This window comes from Nannobrachium achirus (assembly GCF_963921795.1).
Source record: "Nannobrachium achirus genome assembly, chromosome: 1".
Lineage (NCBI taxonomy): Eukaryota > Metazoa > Chordata > Actinopteri > Myctophiformes > Myctophidae > Nannobrachium > Nannobrachium achirus.
This window is the reverse complement of record NC_137810.1, coordinates 18,754,417-18,781,724: the sequence shown is the minus strand read 5'-3', so window position 1 is coordinate 18,781,724 and position 27,308 is coordinate 18,754,417. Positions and strand designations below refer to the sequence as shown.

The window sequence follows — 27,308 nt, the reverse complement described above, 5'->3', positions numbered from 1 at the left end:
GACAGTGGTACCGTACCCACAGTACACCACCTTCCTTGTGTTTGGGCATGTCATTATCAAATCAAATCAAACGTTATTTATAAAGCACATTTACAACAACCGAAATTTACCAAAGTCATACATCACATACAACATACACTTGAGCGTGATTAAAAGCTAAAGAATAAAAGTGTGTTTTAAGAAGGGATTTAAAAGCCTCGATAGGTAAAATAATACAAAATATCAAGATTAACAAAAAAACAAAACACAACACATCGCAATATGAGTTGCTCTTTTTGCTATATTCGTCATACGACTAAGTAATTTATATAGGGATGTCGTCAATACTGCCGAGTTTGCAGCAGTTTATTCTCTTTCACATAGTAAGCACAATTGCAATGAGTAAGTAAGTCTATTTACAAGTCACGGGTAGCAGCTGTCTGAAGGTGACTTTTTATACCAATTTTGAAGGAGGCTAGGGATTTGCTCTCCTTTAGGGCTTGAGGAAGGGCGTTCCACATGTTGATGGTGTAGCAGGAGAACGAGTTAGAGCCTTGTTTAGTGTTAAATCTACGTTGATGATGATTAGTGGAGCTGCCTCTGGTGTTGTGGTTGGAGCTTGGAGCTTGCAGCTTGGAGTGCAAAGTGGGATTTCTACAATGGCCACATTTATGGCACTGCCACTGCCACTAGCACTGCCACGTGGAAAAACAGTCAAAGAGCAAGACAGTGATGGAGCAGTTTTACTGTAATCTAAGCACAACTATTACACAATGTCAAATTCACTAAGTGGAAATACCAGCTCAGTCTTTTCCAAACAGCGTCCTCTTGTTGAAAGACTAAATCTGTGGCGCATGTGATTCCAGTTTGTACTTTGGCTTCTGCTGTCACTGCGTCTGCTTCTCATTAAAAGGGATCATTGGCTAGTCAGAAGTCCACCCTAGCGCACTGGAATTGGTACTGCGTAACTGTGTGTGTGTATATATTGACTGCTAGCTGGGCCACCTGTTGTTTGATTTATCATGTATATCAGAGGGAACAGAACAGAAATGTACCCTGGCTTTCTTGGCAACAGGTGCTATTGGAGAGCACCGTTCTGCCGCGCTCAGCGCCAAAATAATGGCTTTTAGAAGATAGCTCTGCCACTGTTTGCACCGCAAACACACAGGGTGGGAGTGTTGATCTGATTTGCCCATGTTATCTGCCGTGGGACAGCACAATGGCCTTGTGTAACAGCTGGACAATGTGGGCAGATGATGTTGACTCCGGAGAATGAAGGGTAAATAGTGGGCAGAGAGAAAGGAAGTGGATTCTGTGTGTGGTGGGGGTGAGCGAGGTGAACGAGGAAGATGGGAGGCAGACGAGAGACGGTGAGACAGCAGGGAAGTGTGCCAGAGAGGATGAGGGGAGGAGAAAGATGGAGGGACGGTGGGAGGTTGAGAAAGAAAGAAAGCGAGAGAAGGAGGGAGAGACAGCTGTTCCAAAGCAGAGGCAATAAAAAAACACACAAAGCAAACGAGGGCTGGATGATGGTGGCATATGTGTCTATTTAAACACAGCAGCCGGGGGGAAGATGTCAGCAGAGGTTAGGCTTTGAGGGACAGTACTAGATTACTGAGGGCCGTCTGGGTGGTTCAGCGGGCACATGTACTTTGGATTGAAAGTTACTGCCATGTAATCGCAATGCTGTGGGTTCGACTGCGGTAAATAAGTCTGTTCGTCAAAGTTCATCCCCCAACTTTCTCCCACCTTTCCGGTCTTACACCACTGTATACCATGATTACCATCTAAGGAAAAGGAAAAGGAAAAATACAAATACTGATTCATAAGGGGTTTACAGACTGTGACTATTATTACATGAAATCTGTCAAGCAGCTGAACTGTTTGGATCGTTGGCATTTAGATAATCATACATGCAAGAAATGTACAAACACTTGTGTTGTTGTTTTACTTGAGGTTTTCAAGCAGAACCCAGATCAGTGAGATCCTGAGCAGCCTGCTGAAAACAAAGCAGATTTGTGTTATTAATACTATTAGGCTGCCTGTAAACTGTGCAGATAGGAGTGATTACAATCCTCAACTACAAAGTAGCAGAGATGAGGCACACGGCCATTAGTAGTTTAGTAGGAACTAGTTGTGACAGCTGTGGCTGGCTTGAAAAGGACTGTCAGGCCGCTGCATTCCCATCTAATGAAAGGCTTGGGGCTGAGGAGAGAGACCAGCGGGTCGGCGAGCCAACGTATCATCAACTCTCCCTGTCATACAGCACCTTTGGAAAGCACAGCCTGTCCTTACGGTAAATAAACCAAAATTCAAGTCTTTAATAAAGCCATGATCCATATTGGTATAAAACCAAAGCAATATCACCAGCAGTCGAGGAAGCAAAGTAACAGATGGCAACAGCACGCATTGCCGGATGCTGTTCCGGCATCACTGTGCACCCCGGGCCATTTAAACCAACCCAAAGGAGGATATTGGGTACTTACAAAAGCGTGGGCATTGACAGAGGCGTTCTTTCCACTGCCAGCTTGCATCCCCAGCAGCCGTTCGCCGTGAGCGGAAATGTCCCATAAGACAACCTGAGACGACAACAATGCAAAGTCAATTACTGGGGATCAATTACCTGCAGGGAAACTGTAGCCAAGCACACATCCTGCCATAAAGCACATCACCCATACTGTATCCATCATAACTAAACCTTGTGTCCGTATGGAAACAATAAAGTATAGAGGATATGAATAGCATAGTGAGAGGGACAATTCTCTAAAATGTAATGTTTTTTGTTATCAGTGCCTTGAAATGAAAAAAAAAAAGAAAGAGAAGAAACAAATTGTCTTTAATTTAAAAAATGTTTTAATCACTGTTAATAATAAACAGTGATTACAGTACATCTCCTGTAGGAGGATAGGACAGAGAGACTGTGGCCAGGTCAGTTCCATCCATCTTCAACCACTTATCCGGAATCGGGTCGCGGGTGTAACAGTTCCAACTGAGACTTCCAGATTTCCTTATCCCGAGCAACTTCCTCTACTCCCTCAGGGAGTATACAGAGGCGTTCCCAAGCCAGTTTGGAGATATAATCCTTCCATCTGGTCTTTGGTCTGCCACGGGGTCTCCTCCACTTAAACCCCATAAACGTTGTTGTCTGTACAAGGTCCCCTACTTTTTTCACTCTACAGTAAATCTCTTTGCCGAAAATAGATCTACAAGACAAAAGTTCACCTTTTTTCGGTGAATGTTTGCTAAGAGATGGAAAGGGAGACCGTGAGGAAAGGAGCAGCTGAGAGAGAGACAGAGGGCAGGCAGAGATTCAGACACAGTCTAGGTCAGCACCTGGCCATTCATGCAGCCGCCAACGATAATATTTGGATCCGAGGGGCAGAACTCGAAGGCAAAGACGTCGTCTGGGCACTCCAGCAGCAACTGTGAACGACACAAACGAAGAAACCCGCATACACATTGCAGAGATATTACATTTCAAAGCGGAGACTTTCATGTGTTGGGTCTCTGCCATCTCAAGTATTTATTTATTCTAGTCCATACAAAGTTCTGCTTTTAATCCTGCAAGCCAAGCATATACTGTATGATCCTATTTCACCAGACGTGAAAAAAGACCTTGGCGTTGCAGGATTGTTTTACAAAAGCATTCATTTTTCAGTGCCATGCTTCATTCTACGGGAGATATTTAAGTCAGCTGCAAAAATGAACTCCAGTAGTTTAATCCTTTAACTAAATAAATGTTTCCCCCGATATAATGTCTCTCGTTTCCTCTATCCAGGATCTATTTCTATTCTTATCACAGACAGTGAAACCTAACCGTGATGCATGCAGCGGTGAGAGTGTGCATGCACAACTCACATTACTTAGCGAGTAGTTTCGCAGTTCATTTTTATTGATTGAGCACCTCAGTTACTTTTGCCAAACCAAACAATGGCGATGAAGGACAGCAGAAAGCAAATCTTTCAAGCCATTTCTTATGAAAGGTCATCTGAAAGCAGATCTGACATGAGAGAGAAAGAAACTGGTTGTAAGCTGTCAGTGAGGATTTAGCAAGAGAGAGAGAGAGAGAGAGAGAGAGAGAGAGAGAGAGAGAGAGAGAGAGAGAGAGAGAGAGAGAGCATGAGCAGACGAATCTAAGTTTTAACCCTTTGTGGAGCGCATTTGATCTTCTCATCACTGTCTAACAAGGGTAAATAGGATCTAGAGTGTGTTTTGTGTTTTGGTCCCATAGACACCCAGATCAGTTCTGAGCCAACAACAGTAATAAAAAAAGAGGACGAAAGAATTAAATCCTTTGTGGCTGTGTAAATATAGGCAGTGAAATGAGAGAGGAGTGATTCTCATACCTGCGGGTTGATGGGGTCTGAGAAACTCCAGAAGAGAATGAGGGAGGGGTTGAGGAGCAGCTTGGTAGAGTGGTCGATCCGCTCCTCAAAGGTCACTCTCTCTGTCATGGCCACCGCTATCACACCTTAGCACAGCACAGCCAACCACACGTCATCATCAATTCACTGGACAGAAACACTCAGTGCAAACTAGTGCTCCCCAATAACACTCCCATTCCATGTCTTCCTTCTTTATAGTATATATAATATACTGTATATCTTTCTTGGCAAAGTGGAAAGTGTTCACGTTCATTTTGTAAGATTTGTAAGATTTTATTGAAGGGATAGCCCCTTGACATTTCAACAATTGGAATGAATACACTCACGACCTGCTTCTGGTCTCCTAGAGCAGTGGTTCTCAACCTGTGGGTTGGGACCCCCTGGGGGGGGGGGGGGATGCCTACAGTATGTGGCAATGCCTAAGTGGTATGCACATGCACCTGGACCAGTAGGCCAGCAGGCACCCCTCTATAACCATTTTCACATAGCCAAAGTGTAGGAATCATGTGGTGGAAAGATTTTAATCTATTTTATGTGAAAAGAGGCTGGCGGAATTACATTTTCCCTGTAGTGAAAACACTACAAATAATACCGGGATAGCGTGATAATGTTGACGGCTCCAAGTCAACCAGCCAACAGCAAGGAAAGAAGTTATTTCTTGCCCCATGAAAAACCTCTCCCAGGATAGTAGTGTGATATATAGTTTTTCATAAAGGTGCCTAGATTGTAGTAGTTTTATGAATGTACTGTATGGATTGGTAGTCTTACTGCTCAAGAACACAGGTCCCTTGAAAGAAGAAGAACGTAGCCTTACAAATCTACATGTGATTTTCCAAAAAGGGCACATGGCAGTGTGAATGTCACCACAGCACTTTATCAACAAGTTGTCTCCTACTGAGCATATTTTCTGGAATGATTACATTTTATTTCAGCTAGTAGCACTAAAGGAAACCTCTTGTGACCTGTGCACCTCACCATTGATGGTGGGATGCCATTTGATGTCACTGATGGTCTTCTCCTTGCTGTAGTTCAGGTCTGTGAAGGACTGATACTCCTTGAGGTGAGTGTCAGTCTTTCCTCCCACGCTACTGTCCTCCTCACTCAGGGCCTTCAGGTCATCAAAGAATACATCCATAATCTCGTTCTGTTGGATGGCTAATTCAAACCTGCAATAAAAGGCAGTGTTGTTTTTGACAGCAAATTTTGATTTAGTTTTAGTCATAGTCTTCTGAATAAAGTGTCATTTAGTTTTAGTCATAATTTAGTCACCTGAAAGGTTTTTGTTTTAGTCTAGTTTTAGTCTACTAAATATCATAAGATTTTAGGCGACTAAATCTACAGTTGATTTAGTCAACTAAAATGTATTTTGGCTGGCCTTGATGGCATCGTAATGACTGATTTTACAATTTGTTGCGTGCTGAAAATATTTTCAGCACGCAACACCGGAGAGCAAACAAACATAAAATGACTCTCTTCTCCACCAGTCCCTCCCCAACATTTTAGTCTAGTTTTTATTTTGTTGACGAAATTGTCAATATATTTAGTCTTAGTTTTAGTCATCACAGCTTAGTTTTTATTTAGTTTTAGTCGACAAAATCAACACTGATAAAAGGGAAGATTGACAGACTTATTTGAATGGCAGACTCCTTTCTTCCATTTAAATGTCTTGAGTATGAAATAAGTCAAGATATTCTGAGTATGAAATAAGTAAAGATTTTCTATGTGGATCATGATCTTTTATTTCAACAATCTGTAAACACAGTTATGTACTGAACACAAAGGGGGGTTCGGTGTGATCGGTTTGATATGCATTGTTGCAAGGTCCATTTTGATGCAATTTGTTAATAAAACTCTGAGAGTGTACGGAACCAACACACTCTGAGTTATGAAGCCATTAAGGGTCCATGGTTCCTAACTATTCCCTGGACCACATGTTGAGAACCACTGTTTACCAAGCCTACGCCGGGCCTGCAGCATTGAAACCGCAATGTTTTACCTTTGCAGGTATCATTCTCTAAGTCTGGGAAGTACATAAATACTAAATGTGTTGTTGTGGCTGGCAAGGGGAATGGTCTGAGTCATTGTCCTGTACCTGGTAATATCTTGACACGGCTCACATTTTAATAATGGATGTGCACTGGTCCCCTTGAGGCGGGTGCAGGGGCGTCACAAGGGGAGGGGGGGAGTGGGACTGAGTTACTAGGGCCCAAGGTGGAACTGGAAGGGGCCAAGGGCCTTAATTTTTTTTATACTTTAGCTATTGAAAAATAGCATATATACAAGCTCACAGCGTGGCACCGAGTGCCGTGCCGCGAGCTTGTAGATTTGCTATTTTTAAAAAGTCGTGAAAATTTGAGCAAAGCTTTGAATATATGTATTTTTAAACAAACATTTGTAACTCAAATTTTGCTTCTGGGGGGTCCCTGGAACTAAATATTTTGAGATGGGGGTCCATGGCCAAATACATATCATTTTGGTGGTCCTTGAGATGAAAAGGTTTGAGCACCACTGACATAGAAACATATTTTTCAAAAAAACTTTTTCACGATTTTTCTAAAATAGCAGATCTACAAGCTCGCAGCGCGGCACTTGTATATCTTCTATTTTTCAATAGTTAACGCACAAAATATTGCGTAATAATGCGTTCCCAGTCTAAATGGGTTAAACCCCCTCCCCCTATAAAGAACATTCATGGGGGGCCCGCAGTGAATCCTTGTACCCAGGGCCCAGAATTAGGTGCGACACCCCTGGGCGGGTGCAGTAATGTATATGTTACAGTCATTTTGGGTAACTCAGTGAGACCCAGCTCGGCTGTGTTTAGCCATTAGCTTACTATGCCTTACTCTAACCCTAACCCTAACCCTAACCCTAACCTCAGTAAAACTATGCCTAACCCTAACCCTAACCCTAACCCTAACCCTAACCCTAACCTCCGTGGGGTGCGCGCTATCATTCCTGCCGACGCGACGTTGTTGTGGGTCAAAGCGACCGCTTGTTCCGCCCCGCGACGCACGACAAGCGCTCCGCTTCTCTATCTAACCGTTTCTCTATCTAACCGTGACATATACGTTTTAGAATTGGCTTTCAGTCACACCACCATACAGTACAATATTGCCCCTCAGAAGAAGCTGAGAGACCCCATCAATCACTGAAATGTAAAAATCCTTTTTACCTAGAGGCCACAGAATTGATGAAATTCTTCAGATTCTCGGATTGAAGTAATCTTTCTTTTTCATCCTCGCTAAACTCTCGTGGCTCATACTGAGTGCACATACTCTTTGGATATTTCCTGTAAAAAAAGTACATTTGTTTAGTAAGATGAGTAGAGTAGAGATACAAATAAACAATAGTCACTTATCAACCAGTAGGTGTCCTAACCAACATCTGAGAATATTAGGGAGACCTCTTACAACCACTGCAGATGTGCTAGTCATATTGTATTTGTATCAACATACTCTACCATGGACAGTGGTGGAAAAAGTACTCACATTCTTTACTTACAGTAAGTAAATGTATCAATACTGCAAGATGTACTCTGTTACAAGTAAAAGTCGGGAATTCAAAATGTAATTGAATAAAAGTATGAAAGTACTGGCATCAAAAAGTACTTAAAGTGCCAAAAGTAAAAGTACAAAAATGTTTGAAAATAGCAGATCTACAAGCTCACAACGAGTCGCAATGTGACACGTTGTGAGCTTGTAGATCGGCCTACAGTAGGTATAAAATAGGGCTAAAGTGATTTATGTATGTTTTATAATAATACAATTTATATCTGAAAAGTAACTAGTGGATAAAGTTTTCAAATAAATGTAGTAGTGGAGTAAAAGTACAATATATGGATCCGAGATGTAGTGGAGTAGAAGTAAAAGTATTGGAAATTGGAAATACTCTTTACTTACTTTACATTCCTTCAAATCTCGTTCAGATCTTTCATTAATTAAAATAAGTTCTGGATTGCAACTTTACAACCTGTATTCGATCTTGAAATATGCAGTTAACAAGTGACAGATAAAGCATGGGCAACCAAATGTCTATTATGTCCAAGCCCACTGTACCACTGTGTTTGAGTGCTGGAGCTTTGAAGGGTGGAGATGGCCTGGACGCCACAGTGCCTTTCCATCTGCTTGATGCTGAAGTTGGGGTCTTGGTAAGGAGAACACTCTATGAAGCCATCTTTAGCATCTGCCACGTTCCGGTCGGAAAAATTAACAGGCGCACCGAACTCCCTCCGTATCCTGGAGAACCTGTACCTCAGCTGATTGGAGGCCAAGAGATAACATGAGTGAAATGATAGGGAGACAAATCGACTCATTGATGAATTAATCAAAGAATTAATTAATTCAAATAACGATGTTTTTTTTTTTTTGTAAATTAAAGCCCTGCTTCATCATAGAAAAGTGTCACACAAAATTCGTGAAAACAACAGATCTACAAGCACACAACGCCTCACGATGCAAGGCGTTGTGTGCTTGTAGATTGGCTATTTTCACTAGTTTAGATAAATACGATAAATACAAAACGAATGGTTTTGGTCATACAAGGTTTCCAACCGACAACAACGATATAGTCTTCCCCACTGAATGCTGCATTTGTGTGGCTTCATTCACGCAAAGTAACTCTGATACCTACTGACTCTATGGCTAGTACGCTGTAAACATCCCAAGTGTTAATGTAACTCTTCTATACCCTCCTGTACCTTTGGTCTTGACTCTGTGACAGATTCCTCCTCTATCTCCAGCTCGCTGCCCAGGGATATCCATGGCTGGGGCTCTGGGCTCTTCTGGACAAACACGTCAGGCACCTCATCCTCAACAGCCTCCTCATCTCCAGCCTCTAGAGCAGGGCTGGGCAACTATTTTTTTATCGGGGATGAAACATTAGTCGGAATGCTGTCGGGGGCCTAACAAAATGTATATCCTCCTAAGCATGCCCTTTCATAATATTTTCTATCAGCTTAAATAGAAAACCTTGTGTGCTGTAAATGTTTGGCCTTATTAGCATCATTAACATCACACTTGCTTGGCTTGCACTGAGAATCCTCTCCTTGGCCTCTGGTGTGAGGACCAGGTAGAAGCTCTGTCCATATGTGAAGTCCCAGTCAAACACCAGCAGGAGCTCATCTTCTGGGTAATCCTACAGTATTGAAGAAGGTAAAATATTAAATTATGTATTTTATTTTATGTAATTTGTATAGTTGAATTGATTAAGGGACAATGAGGAATCGCACCGTCCATTATTGTGAGCACCCCAGCTGACATCACGCTCACTGGCTTCACTGTGATGGCACACTAACAGAATCCCTTTTGTGCCCATATATGGAGTTCCCTGATGTCATCAATATTAAGCCCATATCTAACAGGACTTCATATGGGAATGCCCATATATGGAAGCAGGAAGCCACATCGGCCACATACCACACTAACAGGATCCATATATGGCCAAGACAGCCCATATCTGTGTGGCTGGTTCTACAGACAGGGATCTCCATGTACGGGCATAAAAGGGTATGATGTCAGATGTCATAGACATCATAGGACTTTCACATAACAAACGAGCACAGGTCTCCACCAGGCCGTGCGTCCTGGTGGTGCTACTGTATAATAGGCCAATGTAAAAAGGGTGGCATATGTTCTTCACCTTAGACCTTTCATGGCAATCGGACGCTGCATGCATGATTTCAAGCATTGTGTTCCAAAAATGTGTTTTGCTAAGGTCTACCTGCTGGTGGCGCTATAACAGGACAATGTTAAAAAGGTAGCATTTGTTCCTTGACCTAGTGGGAATATGTGTGGCAAATGTCACGGTAATCGCAAGCTGCGTTGATGATTTGAGGCATTTTGTTCAAAAACAGAGCAATCCTGCAAACTTTGGAAGCTAATATTAGCCAATCAGGATGGAATATGAAATATCAGACGGATCGGACTTGATCACATGACTATAGAGATACTGTGTACCGATTTGCATGATTTTTGGATAAAATCTCAAGGAGTAATATCCAAAAATGTGTTTTACATAAGTCGGACCAAAGGTGGCGCTATAAAAGGCTTATGTGAAAAATGCAGGGCAAAGGTTTATCCTTAGCTTCTAGGGAGTGCGCTTACAAAGTTTGAAACTGATCGGTGGAGTTATAGGTAAAACCACAAATCGGCCTGTTATAGCGCCACCATGAGGCTGATTTAAAAAAAATTAAGTGGCATTTCTTCCTCGGCCTAGTGGGAACGTGTGTGTGCGATTTCATGATAATTGCACTTTGCGTTTGTGATTTGAGGCATTTTGTTCAAAACGGCTCGATCCCACAAACTTTGGAAGCCAATCTTAGCCAATCAGGATGGAATATGCAAAATCGGACAGATCCGTGTCGATCACATGACTGTCGAGATACTGCCTACCGATTTGTAGGATTTTTGGACAAAATCTGTAAGAGTAGTGCACAGAAATGTGTTTTGCGAACATCGGCCACTAGGTGGCGCTAGAAAAGGCCCATTTGAAAAATTTAGGGCAGAGGTTCTAGATTGGCTTCCAGGGAATGTGTGTGCTCACTTCGGCAGCGACCGGGCCAACGGCGACTGAGATTAGGCGCTCACAAACTGCGAGGACGCACGCACGCACGGACGGACGCACGGACGGACGGACGCACGGACGGACGGACGGAGGGGAAAACATACTCTCCCTCAGCCTTCGGCTGGTGGAGACAATAAATGAGTAAGCATGTACATGGATCTCCATATATGGGTAGCCTAGTAAACTGACTCCTCCCATCTTCTGTTCGAATGAAGGCAGGAAGAGACTGGTTTACGAGGCTAAAATATGGGTACCAGGGGTCTCCATATATGGGTAACTGGTCCGATATACATCACTGGCCAGATGGCAAAGAATTTAGGGCGAGGTCGCATGTCGCCCTGAGGCGTCTTACTAATACTACACAACTGTATACCATACTGTATGTCCATTTCTCTGCATGGAATATTCTCTAGGCCCTGGCCTAGAGACTGTAAATAGGCCAGTATATGCTAGTCACCCTAACTGTCTCTTGAAGGCAGAATACAAGGATGAGGGGCGGGTGAGGGGGGGGGGGGGGGGGGTCGGTGACTGGCCCTGTTACAGATGTTGTCCAAAAATCATGCAGATCGGTACACAGTATCTCTGTAGCCATTAAACGAAACGGGTATTTCTTACATTGATGCTCCTACATATTATCATGTAAGCACCAGTTAAAGTTACTTTCCATCCCTCATATACTGTGTGCACAGCACAGTGCACACCCCATAACCCACACACTGCACATCATTTCAGAGCTCATATCTTTGAACGGGTAAGGGCTAGTAATATAAATTTAACAAAGGTACTTTTTGTGTTTTTTTAACATATTGCCATAGATCACCTGTAATTGTGCCATGGACAACTAGTGGTCCGTGGACCACTGGTTGAGAAACCGTGACCTAGATTGTCTGAGGGGAGAGGGAGTGGACGCTACGCTCGTTCCCATGGTCTTCCAACGTTGGGGTCTGTGCATCTTCCACATGGCTTAGGGGTTTTGTCTGAGTGGTCTGCGTGACAATGGGTGAGTCTTACCAGCACAATCTGCTTCACGGGGCTGAAATCAGACACCGCCGCCCTCGTCTTCATGTCCTGTACTATGTCGTCTTTTCTCAGCAGCTTGTAGGGGTTGTCCCCAGTGACGTCCTCGTCAGCACGACAACCAAACAGCTCCTGGGTGGCTGAGGTCAGGACCAATGGGAAGATGTCATCGGGGTGACCTTGGTGGAGCAGGAAGCACTCAACGATTATTATCTTGTTCTTAAGACAATTTATTACATAATGTACTTGATACCACACAGGTAGACAGATGGGCTCAGGGAGCGGCCATGTGATGTACTCAAAGGTTATTGGGATCAGGAGGATTTGATGTGAATCTACGATACATCATCTAGAGCAGTGGTTCTCAACCTTTTCAGGCCGCGACCCCCAAAATAATCATATTTTAACTGGAGACCCCCCCACCCTGACGAGCACTGAGAGCTGAGGCATTATATTTTGTATAACACAAGTTCTATTGTGAAAATAGCAGATCTACATGCTCACAACGCCTTGCTTTGTTGCGAGGGTTAGGGTTATGTAGATCGGCTATTTTCACCATTTCTGCCTCTAATATTTGGCCAATGTTTAATTAGTCATTTTAGATGTATTAAAAAGGCCTTAAATTGTCACTTTAGAAATGTGCATATAAGCCCTAGTCACTTAAACTTTATGTGGGTTTGTTTACTGCAATGTTGCACATTAACAAACCATTCAGGCCGGGTACACATAGTGTATGGGAGGGGCTTACAGTACATGTACAGTATGTATCAACATATTTGTTTTTGTAGGCTAATTTCTGATTTGGGCCTATACTATAGGTTAGGCCTAAATGGGTTCATCTGGGGACCCCCCAAAATAATTGTCCCGGCCCACAGGTTGAGATCTACTGATCTAGAGTACATGGTGTCTGCATCCCAGCATGCTAAAACACCAGGATGTTACAAGTGTTGCTTCTGTCTGTTGCTTTTTTTGTTTTGTTTTAAATTAATCAAGGCACGTTATTTCACCGTCTGCAGTAGTTTGTGTTTTCTCTTTATTTAAACAAGAACTAAAAAGAGATGGGTTAGGGTCAGAATCTGAGAGAACACAGCTCAATGAAGGCCAGAGATTGCTATCACACTAGAGAAAACAGAATGAGTTATGCCTGATTTAATCGGTTTGAATGCAATGCGTTGCACACCGAAAATAGACGATCAATAAGCAATAAGGCTTATGAGCTTGTAGATCTGCTATTTTCGGTGTGCAACACTGCGGCACAACTAATAAATAAGCTTAACAGACAAGGTGTTAGTTAGTTAGTTCGTTTATTTCAATCATGATTTAACAAGTGGTCAGGTGCAGGTATTACAGCACAGAAAACAGATAACAAATGGCAGACTGAAGAACTGATTACACAGATATAAAACACATAATGTACAATAACACAAAATGAGAGTTAAAGATGTATAATGCTCAGCCTTGAGACTCACCCAACCTATGCAGTCTCACGCCTACTTTACTGTTCAAACATACAAACGCTGTGATCCTCATCTTGCCCCTCCCTGAGGACCACCTTGCAATATAAATTACCGGCTGCAATATCATAGACTGGCTCAACTCTTGAGCCCATATGCAATATCCAGTGTCTATAACTAACAATATTCAAGTTTTGCTGCATTATACTTTTACATGGGGCCAAGATAAAGATCAGTAATGCATGAACCCGAAACGCATAATCTGCCCAGTTATGACATCTGACCAGTATGTTGTTGCACTAACGTAAAGAAGGTCCATCCTATGAGAGAACTGCAGCAACACAACAAACGCTTTTCTCCCTCTTTTTTCAATAAACAATGTATGGAGATTCCCTTGGATATATAAGCAACGACTGGGTCCAGTGCACGCTACAGTAAACAAGGCTTTGCATAATGATAGTTTTCATCCCACTTGTGGTCTCTTCAAAGTCTTTCCATAAGGTTGCTCAGGGGACGCTGGGAATGCTGAAGTACAGCTTAAGTAACCACTTCCCAACTGGGTGTGTCACCCTTTTCTACCCAGACCACTAAGGGCCCATGCCAAATCATTGTAGTGGAAACTCACACCCTTCATTTCACACAGTAATGTGTCAAGTTTGGCACTTCTATTCATGGGAAATATTTGCTAGAGAGAATAAGGACAGGATGAGGTGCAACGTGCCACAGCCTTGTATAACACCCTTCAAAAGTTATATCACACACAGGGGATCTATTTTAGACAGGGCCTATTTTGTGCCGCGCAGACCATATTTGACTAAAATTCCCTAACTCAACACTCTGAGGATGGTTGGATGTCAGTCAGTTGGTCCCTCTGTCCGCCTGTTAATCCATCCACGACTTTGGTCCCAAACGATATTATCTCGAACATTACAGCTGGGACTTCCATGGAGATGTCTGGGAACCTTCATGTTTCCCAGGAGATGAATCATAGGCCAGACTTTCCATTTGCACACAACTTATCTCAAAATCTAATGGCAGATTGCCATGAAACTTGATGCACACATTCACGTTCTCTGGAAGATGACCTCTATATTTGAGTTACCTCATGACATTTCCTCTAACACCATCCACAGGCTAAAATATTACACATAATCTAATTCCCAGAAGAATTCTACTGTTTTAGAAGAGCCCATGGCCTCTAGGGACTGCTAGTGCAGCTTTTAGTCTATCTTAGTCTTGGTAATCTATTGATAACTCTGGATAATTTTACTATTCCCTTTTACTGTGTGTGCGTGCGACGTGCGTGCATGCGTGCATTTCACCAGGACATAATATAAACACTGCACAGAACAGAGTGACTCGCTTCTCTTTCTTCTATTATCATCATCACAACCAACCCACGTAAAAGCTAATGACCTAATCTGCGGTAAAAAGATACACTGTTCGTTTGACCCGTATTTGACCAAAAGCATATTTTCAGGGCCGGCCCGTTGAATATAAAAGAAACCCTAACAATGAGGAGCCGCAAGTGAGTAGAGATATAGCTTACCTGTTAGACATGTGCATGTCCAAAGGCTATGCAACAGTATACATGGGCTCACACCAGAAGAATGCATATAGCTTTCCTATACCTCTCATAGATATCTCTGATGATTGGCCCGTGTCATGCTCATTACATCACCACTTCATAGTAAAACAGGCTTGTGCCTTGGGCCAGTGGTTCTCAAACATTTTCATATCAAGTACAACCAAATTGATATGTATTTGGCCACAGGCCTCCATTTGAAATGATCTTGTGCCAGGTACCCCCATAAGAGAAACTGTGTCAAGATTTCTCTAGGTTTCTCAAAAATAGCAGATCTACCAGCTCACAACGTGTTGCAGAGTGTATCTTCAGTGGGTGACATTACAATGACAAAGACCTACCCATAATGTCTTTGTTTAATCATAGTCTTGACTTGTGGATAATTAAGTCTATACAAGGATGTAGTGGAGGGTATAGACCTAACACTCAATATAACTAAATATTTCTGGGAAAGGATTTATCTGCATTTTTAGGCCAACATCAATTTATTATATTAATATCTTAATGAATTATATACAGTAAGTACTCACTGTGGTATAATAATCAGTTGGGAACTAAACTTCAAAACATCTCAATTTCCTATTTTCATCTTGTTCTAGAAGTTCACCTTATAGTGATAACTGACAGGAGATCAACTGTATTGTTTTCCCATGACTCTTTGTGTTAAAACACTCTGCCGGCCTATTCAGAGAGCAGAGTTCAGGTTGCTAATGGTTTATTGAATTTCATGGGAATCAGTAGAGAAATGGTATCAGTGGACAAGAACACTGCAGCTGTATGAACCAATTTAGATTAGAGAGTTGAGACGGCTTGCTACTGGTCCACTCGACATCAGGGCAGGCCAGGGCTTGTATTTGCAATATTATGATTTCAACGTATCTATTCCCCAATCTGCATTCTTATCATTATAGTGAGTCATGTTGATGACTTCTTTTAAGTAAACAAGATGACACACTATACACATACAGTAACCTGTGTTAAGGGTGGTGTAAGTGATATCTTATTGTTACTAAATGTTTGTTAAAAGGTTAACGCTCTATTCTGAGTCTAATCATTTCATTCATCTCTCCTGCTCTTTAGTTCACTGGTTGGGATACCAATTTCATCCAATCAGGAGAAGATATAACTCCACAGAGATCATTATCAGCCTAAATGTTATAGCGTTCCAGTTCTGTGTATCCTGTATAATTTCTCTCTTATGTTTTTGTTATTTTTATGATTACTAAAGAGACAGGATGACCCCCTGTTATCGAACACTATATCAATGATTATTACTATAGAAATATAGAGCCATTTAACATCTATTTTATTTTAGAGGACAAAACAGGGCAAAAAAAGTAATAAGAAAAGTCTACCAAAGAATAAGATTTTTGAGCAGGATCTCCTTATTGGTCTGTAGAACTATCTGGAGCACTCATCCAATGTCATTTTGACTGTACTATAGCACCACAAAGGCATTAAAAACAAGGCTTCAGACCTCTCAAAACAAACTGGTCAGGTTACTACTTGGCCTCACACCTAGAACTCTAGGGTGGGATGGCTCAGGGTATTGATATTTCTATGCATTTGATGTATTACTTTGCTTATTGTAGTGATGTATTACATTGCTTATTGTAGTGATGTATTATTATTATTTGTAGTATTATTATTATTATTATTATGTATTGCTTATTGTAAGTCACTCTGGATTAAGAGCGTCTGCTAAATGCCTAAATTGTAGACAGAGGACAGAGTAGCCTACAGCAACTTGCAATGGGCCTGGTCTTCAAGATACACAAAGACTACAGAGACACCCATGTACCTGTCAAACTACTTCAATAACGTAAAAGACACACACAGGCACAACACCAGTGGTAGCTAACCTTATCTAGTTCAACCCAGATTCGGCAGCAAATTAAAAAAAAAAAAGGATGTAAATAAACTATTGAGCTGAACTGACGTTAGGCAAAAATATTGAATATACTATAGTGCCCCAGTAGCATATTTCAATGATTGCTTTTGGCAAATTGGCATCCATCTGCTGATGGCTGAACCAAACCAGTATACATGTCCTCTACATGGAGCACAGATCATGTGCTGTAGCAGCATTGTCACCCAGAAAGAAATCTACAGTCAGACATGTGTAACCAATAAGATACTGTCTGTTTTTGTTTTCACATGTAGGTTACATGGGAAACATGTAAAAGGATAAAAAAACAAAGTATCATCAAAAGTAATTCATGGTATATGTCAAGGTTTCCTTACCATACTCTGCAACACTTCCCATGCCAGAAGGTGGTGTAAGTATTAAAGCATCCTTTTTGTCTAAAGTGGAAAGTAAGAGCAAACCACATTGGTATTAAAGATATTTAGTAGTATATTACAGTTATTGCATTTGGCATGAATCTAACTAATGGCTGACTCAAATCAGTATACATAAGTTTAAGTCCTATCAAGGGGCCCTGAATAGATCATTTTGTTGGGAGAACTGCGTGGGCCTGTGAGAAAACTGAGCGGGACATGCAAGTGTCACAAAAGTATCTTCTGGCAGTCAAATTTGTTAAGAAGCTAAACAAATCCCCCTTCCCAAAACGGCATAGTATTTGGTTGCCAATCCTATTACTACTATTCAAAGTAGGCTATCATGGTTAACAGTGTGGTGTTATTTTTGATAGGCCTACAAGCACACGCAACTGCATAAGACAGTCATAGATACAATTGTAGGCCTACTAATGATACTTGATTAAACTTAATGCTTAAGATAAATATATAAAGTATATTTTGTTTTCCTGAGAGGCCCACCTGGCACCTAAATGTATGCTACATGGAGCAGGCCCTACACAAAAGAAAATACAAATAAATATACAATCATATCTGGGGAATGTGTAAGCACTGCAGTATGATATATTGGATGGTTTGTGTGCTTTTCGTAACCAGGAAAAAAGAAGAAATAATAGGCTACATCAATACTATACTCTTCTTCTGTTATGTTACAGTAGAGAACATCAAGGCTTCCATTCCTTACCAGACTCTGCAACACTCTCCCTGTCAGAAGAATCTTCCTTTTGGTCTAAGAGTGAAATGAAAGCAATTAAGACACTTTTGTATCAACAATATAGCTTAATTGGTCATTGCTAAACATAGATGTACAGTAAATAAATGTGTAATGTTGGTGAACTTGCTCACTTTTGCTTTTCTTTGCACTGCCACTCTTTCGTATCTTGGAGGGCATTCTGTAGGAGGCTTGACTACTGTAAGGAGCAATAACATAACAATGTTAATCTAGAATAGTGATTCTAATAATAAACGAGCCGATCATAATATTGTTATTATACACCATGATGTTACCAAAAGTAACAAACACGCATCAGTAGCTTTGATAGCCTAGGGGGCCCTACATCAATTCCCTATGCAAGAGCGACATCTTGTGGTATCTTAAACGTTCACAGGGGGTGAATAGAATTTCATGGCTAGGGGTTACAAACAAGTGAAACAACAGACTGTAAAAAATAAAGACTACAAACAACAGTAGCCTACCAGTACTTCAAATTAGCTAATTGCCTTTAGTTTCTTCCCATAGTTATTTCTTAACGTCACGGTGTTACGTACACGTTGCTAACAAACTGTTGTCCACATGTTGATGCAAAACGATAACGTTAACAGAGGAAATAATAACTTTAAAGTGCATATTGAGGGTTAGACTATGTGTAATGAAAGATTGTGTGTAGATAGGACTGTTTACAGTTAAGAGTTTAGAAATACTCCCACCCCCACAACCACAACAAAGAACGAGGTGCATTTTAATGATTATTTTACCCCTTCAGATCCTTGGAATGCATGCAGCTCCGAGATCCTTGAAGTTGTTTAGTGCGGTTGCTATAGTTACAGAGGCTATACTGACAGCTTCAGCAGCCAATCGCGTCCACCATTAAACTAACGCACACCTCGATCTACTTCATATTTTATGACCCTTTCACGTGCCTGTCTGGTGAGCTTTTGTTTGTGGGGAGAGACAATACAGCTTTCAGAAGAGGTGCAGCAGAGTTGAATATGGATCAATATTCAATACCGATGGAACTAAAGCAACTATAGTGAAACCCATGTGAAGTTAAGAGGACTGATCAGAACAGAACGCTGGTTCCTCAGGCACAGGTGGAGGCGATCAGTCAAATTGACCAACTTACTACGTCACGTTATAAGGTAAGTGTTACCCACTTAATGCCATTGTTAATTATCCACTCCATCAGATACAGTGTGTTGGTAGCTGACTGACTGGGATTAAACGCAATGCTAGATGTAGATGATGATAAAGTTAAAGTATCAAACCGCGAGATGCTGTTTATTATTCAGCAGAATCAGCACGACTCACACGGACGCTCAGGTAAGACTAGTGTCCGAATCAATGATTGATGATCAAATGGGCTAAAACCCTGAAACTTTAGACAAACACTAGTGAAGGTAAAATTATAGCCTTCCCTTCTACACCTTGCAAAACAAACAAGGCCACGGACCAAGGTCATTTAAACACTGTCTAATCTATGCTTCAAATTCTCTCTACCCCTCTCTCTCACACACACACACTCTCTCTCTCTCTCACTCACTCACACACACACACACACACACACACACACACACACACACACACACACTGCATGCAAAGGACCCCAATGTATTAATATTCTACCAACTTTACATCGGTGTGCCCAGATGTCCCTTTAGTGCCCATTGCCCACCTATCCAGTTTACCACCCCAATTAGTTGAAAGATGAAGATTATCTATACTATAATTTTGCGAATGTCTGTCTGAGTGAGTGTCTGTCTGTCTGTCTGTCTGTCTGTCTGTCTGAGTGTCTGTCACAGCGTTTCTCCTCAGTGGCTGGAGCAATTGATCTGAAATCGCATCACCATTAGCATATGAACACACCTGACATAACTGTGAAGCCCATTTGTCACTTTCACAAATCATATGCTGTATATTAGCATTTTTATGGTGTAACTACTATCTATTCTGCATCTAGCATGAGGCATATCTATTCTGCATCTAGCATCTTTCAGATGTTGTCATGTAGATCGGTACACAGTATCTCTGTAGCCTTTAAACGAAACAGGTATTTCTTACATTGATGCTCCTACATATTATCATGCACCAGAAAGTTACTTTCCATCCCTCATATACTGTGTGCACAGTGCACACCCCATAACACTGCACATCATTTCGGAGCTCATATCTTTGAACGGGTAAGGACTAGTAATTCTTAATTTGGGGGATTGAAGCCTCCCATGCAACTTGATAAGAGGATTTCAAAGCTCTCTCTCTCCATGTTTTGATTGTCACAGTCGCCAGGCATTGACTGTGAAGAGATTTGAGACTATAGGCCCATTCCCACTGGGCCAGATAACAGATAAAAAAATCTTTCATATTTTTCCATTCAAAGTGGATGGTAGATACAGATAAAAAAAATATCCACCACAGATATTTGCCACAGATACTTTTATCTGTGGCAATTTTTTTATCTTTATCTACCATCAACTTTGAATGGAAAAATATCTAGAGAAAGAGATTTTTTTTTATCTGTTATCTGGCCCAGTGGGAATGGGCCTTGTAGCTTTAATGGGAAGTAGCCTATTCCACAGGTTTTTGTTTTTGGTGCCTATTTACATCCAGGTGATGCTGCAGCTTTGAAGGCTTCATTAAGTGTTTTGTTTATTTTTGGCTACTATGTTGGATGGATTCATGTTAACTTGTATTTCAGACATTTACACGGAAGAACTGCACTGCAATAAGCAACAGCCGATACCTGATACAGCTGGCTGCCCTCTGGCATTTTAATGTCCATTCAAGTCCACAAAGCATTAAGCTCAGTTTCCATATAGCTATGTATACTAGTAATGTATTAAGCATTTGAGGGGGGAGGAGGGGTTACTCTTTAATTTGCCAATTTTGTTTTGTTCCCACCACAGACATTTTGGCATCTTTGTTTAGAATGTAGCTCAAAGAACTAAATATAGGGATGCCCGCTGGGCTGGCCTAGCGGTCTGGGCGCATACCACCTAAGCTCTGATGCCTGGTGGCGTGTCGTAAGTTAGAGTCCCGTTTGCTGCATGTCGCTCCCCATCTCTCTCCCCGTTTCCTGTCTATCTATAGTTTCTATACTGTCCTAAAGGCATAAAATCCCAAATACAAATATTTAAAAAAAGAACTAAATGTAAATACAAGGTGCATTAAGCCACGTAGGATAGATGTTCCTTATCCCATCATGTTAACCCCGCATTCGTCTATCCCTTAAAACTTATGAGGTCCATGTTGTCATCACATTTCAGACATGGAGGAGTCCAGTGACATGTACTCATCAGTGTGTGGGACAAGTGGCCTCCCTTCCTGGGACAACCAGGACCATGAGAACGTGGAGAACCTCAGGAGGAAGATCAAATACTATTTCATGAACCCATGTGAGAAGTACCACGCTCGTGGTCGTAAACCATGGAAGCTCATCCTGCAGGTCATCAAAATCGCCATAGTCACCATTCAGGTGGGTCTGAATGCTGTTTACAACAGTGGTTCTCATAGTGCGGTCCAGGGACCCTCAGGGGGGTTCCACTTGCGGGTCTGTAACTCAGACAGAAATGGAACGAAATGAAAACGTTTAAGAATCACTGGTTTGGGGGCACAGCTGAAGTTGTACATGTTACTGACTCTTAATTGTTCTCATGCCAGTTGGTGTCTTTTGGACTGAGCAACCAGATGGTCGTCACCTTCAAGGAAGAAAATCTGATGACATTCAAGCACCTCTTCCTAAAAGATTATGTTGATGGAGGCATGGACACATATGCTCTATACAAACAGACGGATGTCTATGACCATATCTACTTCGTCATTGAACAGGTACTTGGTGGCAATATTGTTTGGTTTCATGTTATTGGAATTACGAAAATGATGTCATGCTTGTTACTTTTTTTTTATTTTTACACCCCTTGAAGTCAAAGTCTGCAAGTAGTTCCTTATTCCTAAATCTTTGTTTTGGTGCGTGGCAATACAAAACCTTTTGTTTTATACTGTCGTCAATTATTGATGAAATTTTATTACTTTGCTTATATACAGGAGCTCAAACCCCTATAAAGTTCTAGGACTTTGACCTGGTCACACTACACATGAATTTAGTGTTGAAGTGAATTATGCTCAGATAAGATTAACTCAAATAAAACTGCTCTTCAAAATTACTCTTCAAGACAAACCAATTATTCTTTGGCTATCATCTAGGCTGTCTTACCATTTATCTCAGGTTAAGTTTTAAAATCCTGAGTGTACATTTTTTAAGATTGATAATTGAACACTGCCGATTTTACAGTGTACTCCTGTAGGCTACAGTGGCTATCTTGGGTTTATTCACGTAAGTTTGATGACTGTACTGTACATACCATCTGAGAGTTTTCTATTATTGAATGGCTCATTTGTAGTATGGACGGCTACGCAACATCTCCGTAGGAAATCATGCGTATGAGAGGAGCGGTGGAATGTACACCCCCATGTCTCTGTGTCAAGCTTACTACAGAAATGGTACCATCTATCCTGGAAATGAGACCTTTGAAATAGATGCCACGGTGGAAACTGGTAGGATATGGATCTTTATTAGTGATGATATGGTTTGATATTTTACAATAGTTTTTTTGTCTAAGTCTATTGACTAATTAATGGAATAAGTGAAAGAAATGTTTCCTATAGTATACAAATGAAATAATTATTTTAAATTAATGTCCTGCCTCGTAGACTGTCTGCAGATTTATCCAATGTCCCATCAGTCTGCAAGAGATGCACTACCGGTAGATTTTGAACTACATTTTACAAGGTAGGTTAACACTATAAATGTTATATTGCTGCGAGAGAGAAACTAGAACATAGATGTTAGTTATCGGTGTATGACATTAAATGACAATTCCTGTCTGTTCTAACTTGCCTTGCTTTATTTGACTTTCAGATTGCTGTCTGTGACAATCACATTTGTCCTCAAGGCTATAAACCTGCAGACAGTGAGACACAGAGAGCTGCCAGATTGCTATGACTTCAATGTGACGGTATGTCACTTGACCTGTCTTTGTGGCTTGAGTTCATTTGTTTCCATGTGACGCAGACTGTTTCCTTGCTGCCTTAACTGTAACAATAGTTTTGCGAAGTGTTTAAACATTCATATACAATGTGGTAGTTTTCATTGCTTAATCCATTTAAGCTAACTGTGGGACTGAAATCTAAACTATTTAAGGGTGCTTTCATGTGTAAGTGTGTGAAGCTTTACAGGGTTTGGCATGTGAATGTTTAGCAATAGGGTTTGGCTGTCTGAATGTAACCCTTTGTAAAATGATCTGCTTCCCTTTGAATACCACTTTGGGTAACAGATCTTTTTCAACAACCAAGCCCACAGTGGCAGAATAAAGGTTGACCTGGACAATGATGTGGAGATCAATGAATGTAGAGACTGGAAAGTAACTGGGGCAAGTAAGTATATACTAGTTTAGTGCACTGGATGTAAGAAGGCATCTGCGGTCTGGCAGAATTTCAGTTTTTATGAAGGTTGCCATATTGAGAGTCCTTCTTGATACTTTTTTAAGAGGAAATGATCAAAGAAAATGTCTGTGTTCTCAGCTGCTAGAAGCATATACCTAACACTCCTGTTTGACTGCTTCATCATCATAATGTGCATCACATCGCTAACCCTCTGCACTCGATCTGTGCTCAATGGGCTACATCTGCAGTTTGTAAGTTAACTAAACACACAAAACAAAATGTTTATTTCTTTCCCTTTTGTCACCCCTTGCACTGTTCTCTACCTTATATGAAACTACTTGTTACATTGTATGTTTTCTATTCTTCATAGGAGTACACAATCTACTACAGGAACCACAATGGTAAAGAAGTATCCTGGTCAGACAGGCTGGAGTTTCTAAATGGCTGGTATTTAATGATCATCTTCAGTGACACACTGACCATCATTGGCTCAGTTCTCAAAATAGAGATTCAGACCAAGGTGATTAAAAGTTGGTATAATATTATTAGGGCTAGGCTAACTTAACAGTAACAGCCAGTCTACTGGGTCCTTCAATCTGGTACAAAGATGGGATTGCACACTTTCTTTCAGGCACTGACGAGCTACGATGTGTGCAGCATCTTCCTTGGCACAGGCACCATGTTCGTCTGGATAGGTGTCATCCGCTATATGGGCTACTTTAAGAAGTACAATGTAAGACTGGGTCTTTTTTTGTTGTTGAAATTTGTTTGCTTTTGAGTGTTGTCAAACCCAAAGCAATAGCGGGGCAAGAGTCTTCCTCAGCGTAATGACTGAAATCAATGACCATACAATGCCATCGCCATAATCATTAGACTGAAGATGTTCACTCACTTACTGTAAGCAGAATAAATAAAGACTAGAACTGTGCACAAGCGAGGGCACGGTGGCGCAGTGGTTAGCGCTTCGCCTCACAGCTAGAAGGTCCTGGGTTCGATTCCCGCCGGGTGACACTGTGGGTGCTGGGGGCGTGTTTCTCCCTCCGCGTCATCAGCGCCCACACCCAAGGTGGGGTCGGCGATAGGGCCTTTCTGTGTAGGGTTGATACCCTCACAAAAACATGCAGTAATCCTGGTCTCAATAATGCCTCCCCCTGGCCAGCCGGGGCGCTTGATGGAGGGGAAAGGAACTGGTTGGAATAACGTGTTCCTTCCACGCGCTACGTCCATCCCGGGGAAATCCCCCCTGTCAGGTGAAAAGAAACAACTTGGACTACTCATGCATTGAAGGAAGCATGAGGTCAGTCCGTTGTCTCCCCAGGCGTGGCAGAGGGAGAGCAGAGCCCAGGATTACATAGGCAATTGGCACTGGGTGAAAAAGGGTTGCAAAATCGTGGGATAAAAATTATAATAAAAAAAAAGAACTGTGCACAAGTAGGCCATGTATAGCCTACTTGTGCACCAGCAGAGCGCGCCATGAGGTGTGCTCACCACTGGCATCACCACTGGCATCACCAGGAATGCTGGTCCTTCATTGGCTGTTAATGATGACGTGGCCAGAAATGCTCGTCCCTGATTGGGCTACCACACTAACAAGACTATATTGTATTGGTGTGTTCAGCATACCTTTTATAATACTAGTCTAGAACATAATAAAGCTACTGCTACTAAACGTACATGGATCTAGTTTTCTCTTTATAATTTTTTTCCTGTTCTGTGACTATCTGACAGACTCTCATCTTGACACTAAGGGCTGCTTTCCCAAATGTTATACGATTTATCTGCTGTGCTGGGATAATCTACCTGAGCTACTGTTTCTGTGGATGGATTGTCCTTGGCCCATATCATGAGAAGGCAAGTAGTTTTCACATAAATTAGGTGTCGCCTGTGAGCGAGTTCTGGCAGATTGACTGGAGTGGGTTATGTAACAAACTAGCAGCTGACCAATATTGGTCCAATCCTTTTGCCCCCTTCTACATCAAATCTATTCGGTGAAAATAGCCTATCTACAAGCTCACAACACGTTGCACGACATGTTGTTGTAGATCGGCTATGTTGGCCGAATGTTTGCCTATTATTAAAAGCCTATAATAAGGACGCTAGGGTTCAAGTATTAAGCATTCCTTTTCCATTGTCTGACGCCTCTTCCCAGCTCCATCTGTAGGTTCTGGTTTCCCCTGGTGGATTTAGTTTTCCCTGGGTGGGTTTTGTGTTATAACTCTTATTGCTCTGAAATGAGTCTTTCCCGGCTGCTAGGCCAAGAGTAGGATACAACATAAGTAGGGCTGTCATGATTATGACATTTTACATGGCGATTGTCACTCAAATAATTGCGATTAACGATTTAATTGTGTATTTGTCGTTGACAATTACATTTCTATTTGGCTTGTAGGCTTTGAAGTTGCACCTGGCAGATACTGTATGACACATAATCTCAATATACAAAGAAATTACTTTAAAAACTTAACTTTATACTTAAAAAAGAACATTAGTAGTGGAAATAGCCGATCTACAAGCTCACAACGCATCGCGATGCAACGCGTTGTGAGCTTGTAGATCTGCTATTTCCACTACTTTTTGAAAGTGTTTATCATTTCTCAACATGGAAATGATTATGACGATTATGCAAAATAATTGCGATTACCTCAAATAATGCGATTAGATGATTATGTAATAATTGTGAGAGCCCTAAACCGAATTCCAACAGAGCTGATACAGTACAATACTGCAAATGAAGGGATGAGATGACCCTGCTGACATAATTTAACTCTTTTGTTTGGCCTAGTTCCGGACCTTGAACACCGTGTCAGAGTGTCTGTTCTCCCTGATCAACGGTGACGACATGTACCCCACTTTTAAGAACATGCAACATAAAAGCAGGCTGGTGTGGATCTTCAGCAGGGTGTACCTCTATTCCTTTGTGTCTCTCTTCATCTACATGATCCTAAGCCTGTTCATCACTCTCATAACCAACACCTATGACACCATCAAGGTAAACACATACTGAATTCTTGTTTTAAACCCCCATTTCCAAACGTCCAAAAGTATATTAATCAAAGTTTTTGATTTATATATTTTAGCAACAGCAAGAGAGTGGAGATCCAACATCTGAGCTACAGTGGTTCTTGTCAGAGTGTAAAGATCATCCAAACTCGGGTGTATACAGAGTAGAGGACAAGAGTGGCTGCTTCTTTAACTGCTGCATGCCTAGGTACGGATAAAGATGGCTTTTATGGGGTTGGAAATGTAGTTGGCTTTGTTTAACCATTTTGTGGAAGTTTTATGTAATTTATAATTATTTTCCTTTCAGATGCAAGGAACACCAAGAGAGGCTGACCTCTGACGCATGACATGTCCCTGTTCTCTATACTGTATACTCAAATCTACAGTACATGCACTTTAATGTATGAAGGCCTTGTGTCCACTGACTAAGGAACTTGCATGTTAAGCTCCCATTACCGGTGTAATCAAAAGCGGAGTGCTGGCAAAGTGCAATAAATGGCACATGCTTAAAATAGTCGTGCTGAAAAGGCCATACACTTTCACTACAATCTATGATCTATTTTACTGTACTTGTTTTGCACTTCTACCGTTTTCAGTTTTTATATTCTGAATGAGCCATTGGTTTGCGTCCACATGTGGATGTGCTATGCTGTGTTTTTCTGTACAACTAGGTTTTATTGGTTACAAATGTATAACTGCCATCTATAATCTAGTCGGGTGTAGTTAGGCTGGCAAAGAATCGCTTGCCACCCAGCCACTAAGAATGCAGTTGAAACGTCACTAGATGGATATGATGCACAAAAGAATGAACAGCGACCCATATCCACAGTACAGAAATGTTACTGAACTTT

At 41.4% G+C, this 27,308-nt stretch overlaps 2 protein-coding genes across 2 annotated transcripts in view; one reads left to right on the top strand and one right to left on the bottom strand.

The window, feature by feature from the left end:
* Positions 1 to 18,024, bottom strand: part of dnai3 (dynein axonemal intermediate chain 3) — a gene marked incomplete at its 3' end in the record, with an annotated part of 41,834 nt that extends 23,810 nt beyond the window's left edge. The window contains exons 1-11 of the mRNA XM_080727582.1: positions 17,986 to 18,024; positions 17,226 to 17,285; positions 11,937 to 12,121; positions 9,395 to 9,497; positions 9,061 to 9,197; positions 8,420 to 8,619; positions 7,537 to 7,653; positions 5,340 to 5,530; positions 4,326 to 4,450; positions 3,313 to 3,402; positions 2,466 to 2,558 (exon numbers count right to left, since the gene is read on the bottom strand). Coding sequence (XP_080583708.1) covers positions 2,466 to 2,558; positions 3,313 to 3,402; positions 4,326 to 4,450; positions 5,340 to 5,530; positions 7,537 to 7,653; positions 8,420 to 8,619; positions 9,061 to 9,197; positions 9,395 to 9,497; positions 11,937 to 12,121; positions 17,226 to 17,247 — 1,263 coding nt within the window. The 5' untranslated portion in view covers positions 17,248 to 17,285; positions 17,986 to 18,024. The remainder of the gene's footprint in view (positions 1 to 2,465; positions 2,559 to 3,312; positions 3,403 to 4,325; positions 4,451 to 5,339; positions 5,531 to 7,536; positions 7,654 to 8,419; positions 8,620 to 9,060; positions 9,198 to 9,394; positions 9,498 to 11,936; positions 12,122 to 17,225; positions 17,286 to 17,985) is intronic.
* Positions 18,025 to 21,283: 3,259 nt separating this feature from the next.
* Positions 21,284 to 26,804, top strand: mcoln3b (mucolipin TRP cation channel 3b; the record flags this gene model as incomplete). The annotated part of the gene is made up of 13 exons (XM_080727568.1): positions 21,284 to 21,490; positions 21,676 to 21,843; positions 22,416 to 22,569; positions 22,726 to 22,804; positions 22,934 to 23,030; positions 23,349 to 23,448; positions 23,596 to 23,708; positions 23,828 to 23,977; positions 24,089 to 24,190; positions 25,186 to 25,308; positions 26,240 to 26,446; positions 26,535 to 26,665; positions 26,765 to 26,804. 13 exons carry the CDS (start codon positions 21,284 to 21,286, stop codon positions 26,802 to 26,804), a joined length of 1,671 nt encoding a protein of 556 aa, XP_080583694.1.
* Positions 26,805 to 27,308: the final 504 nt, after the last annotated feature.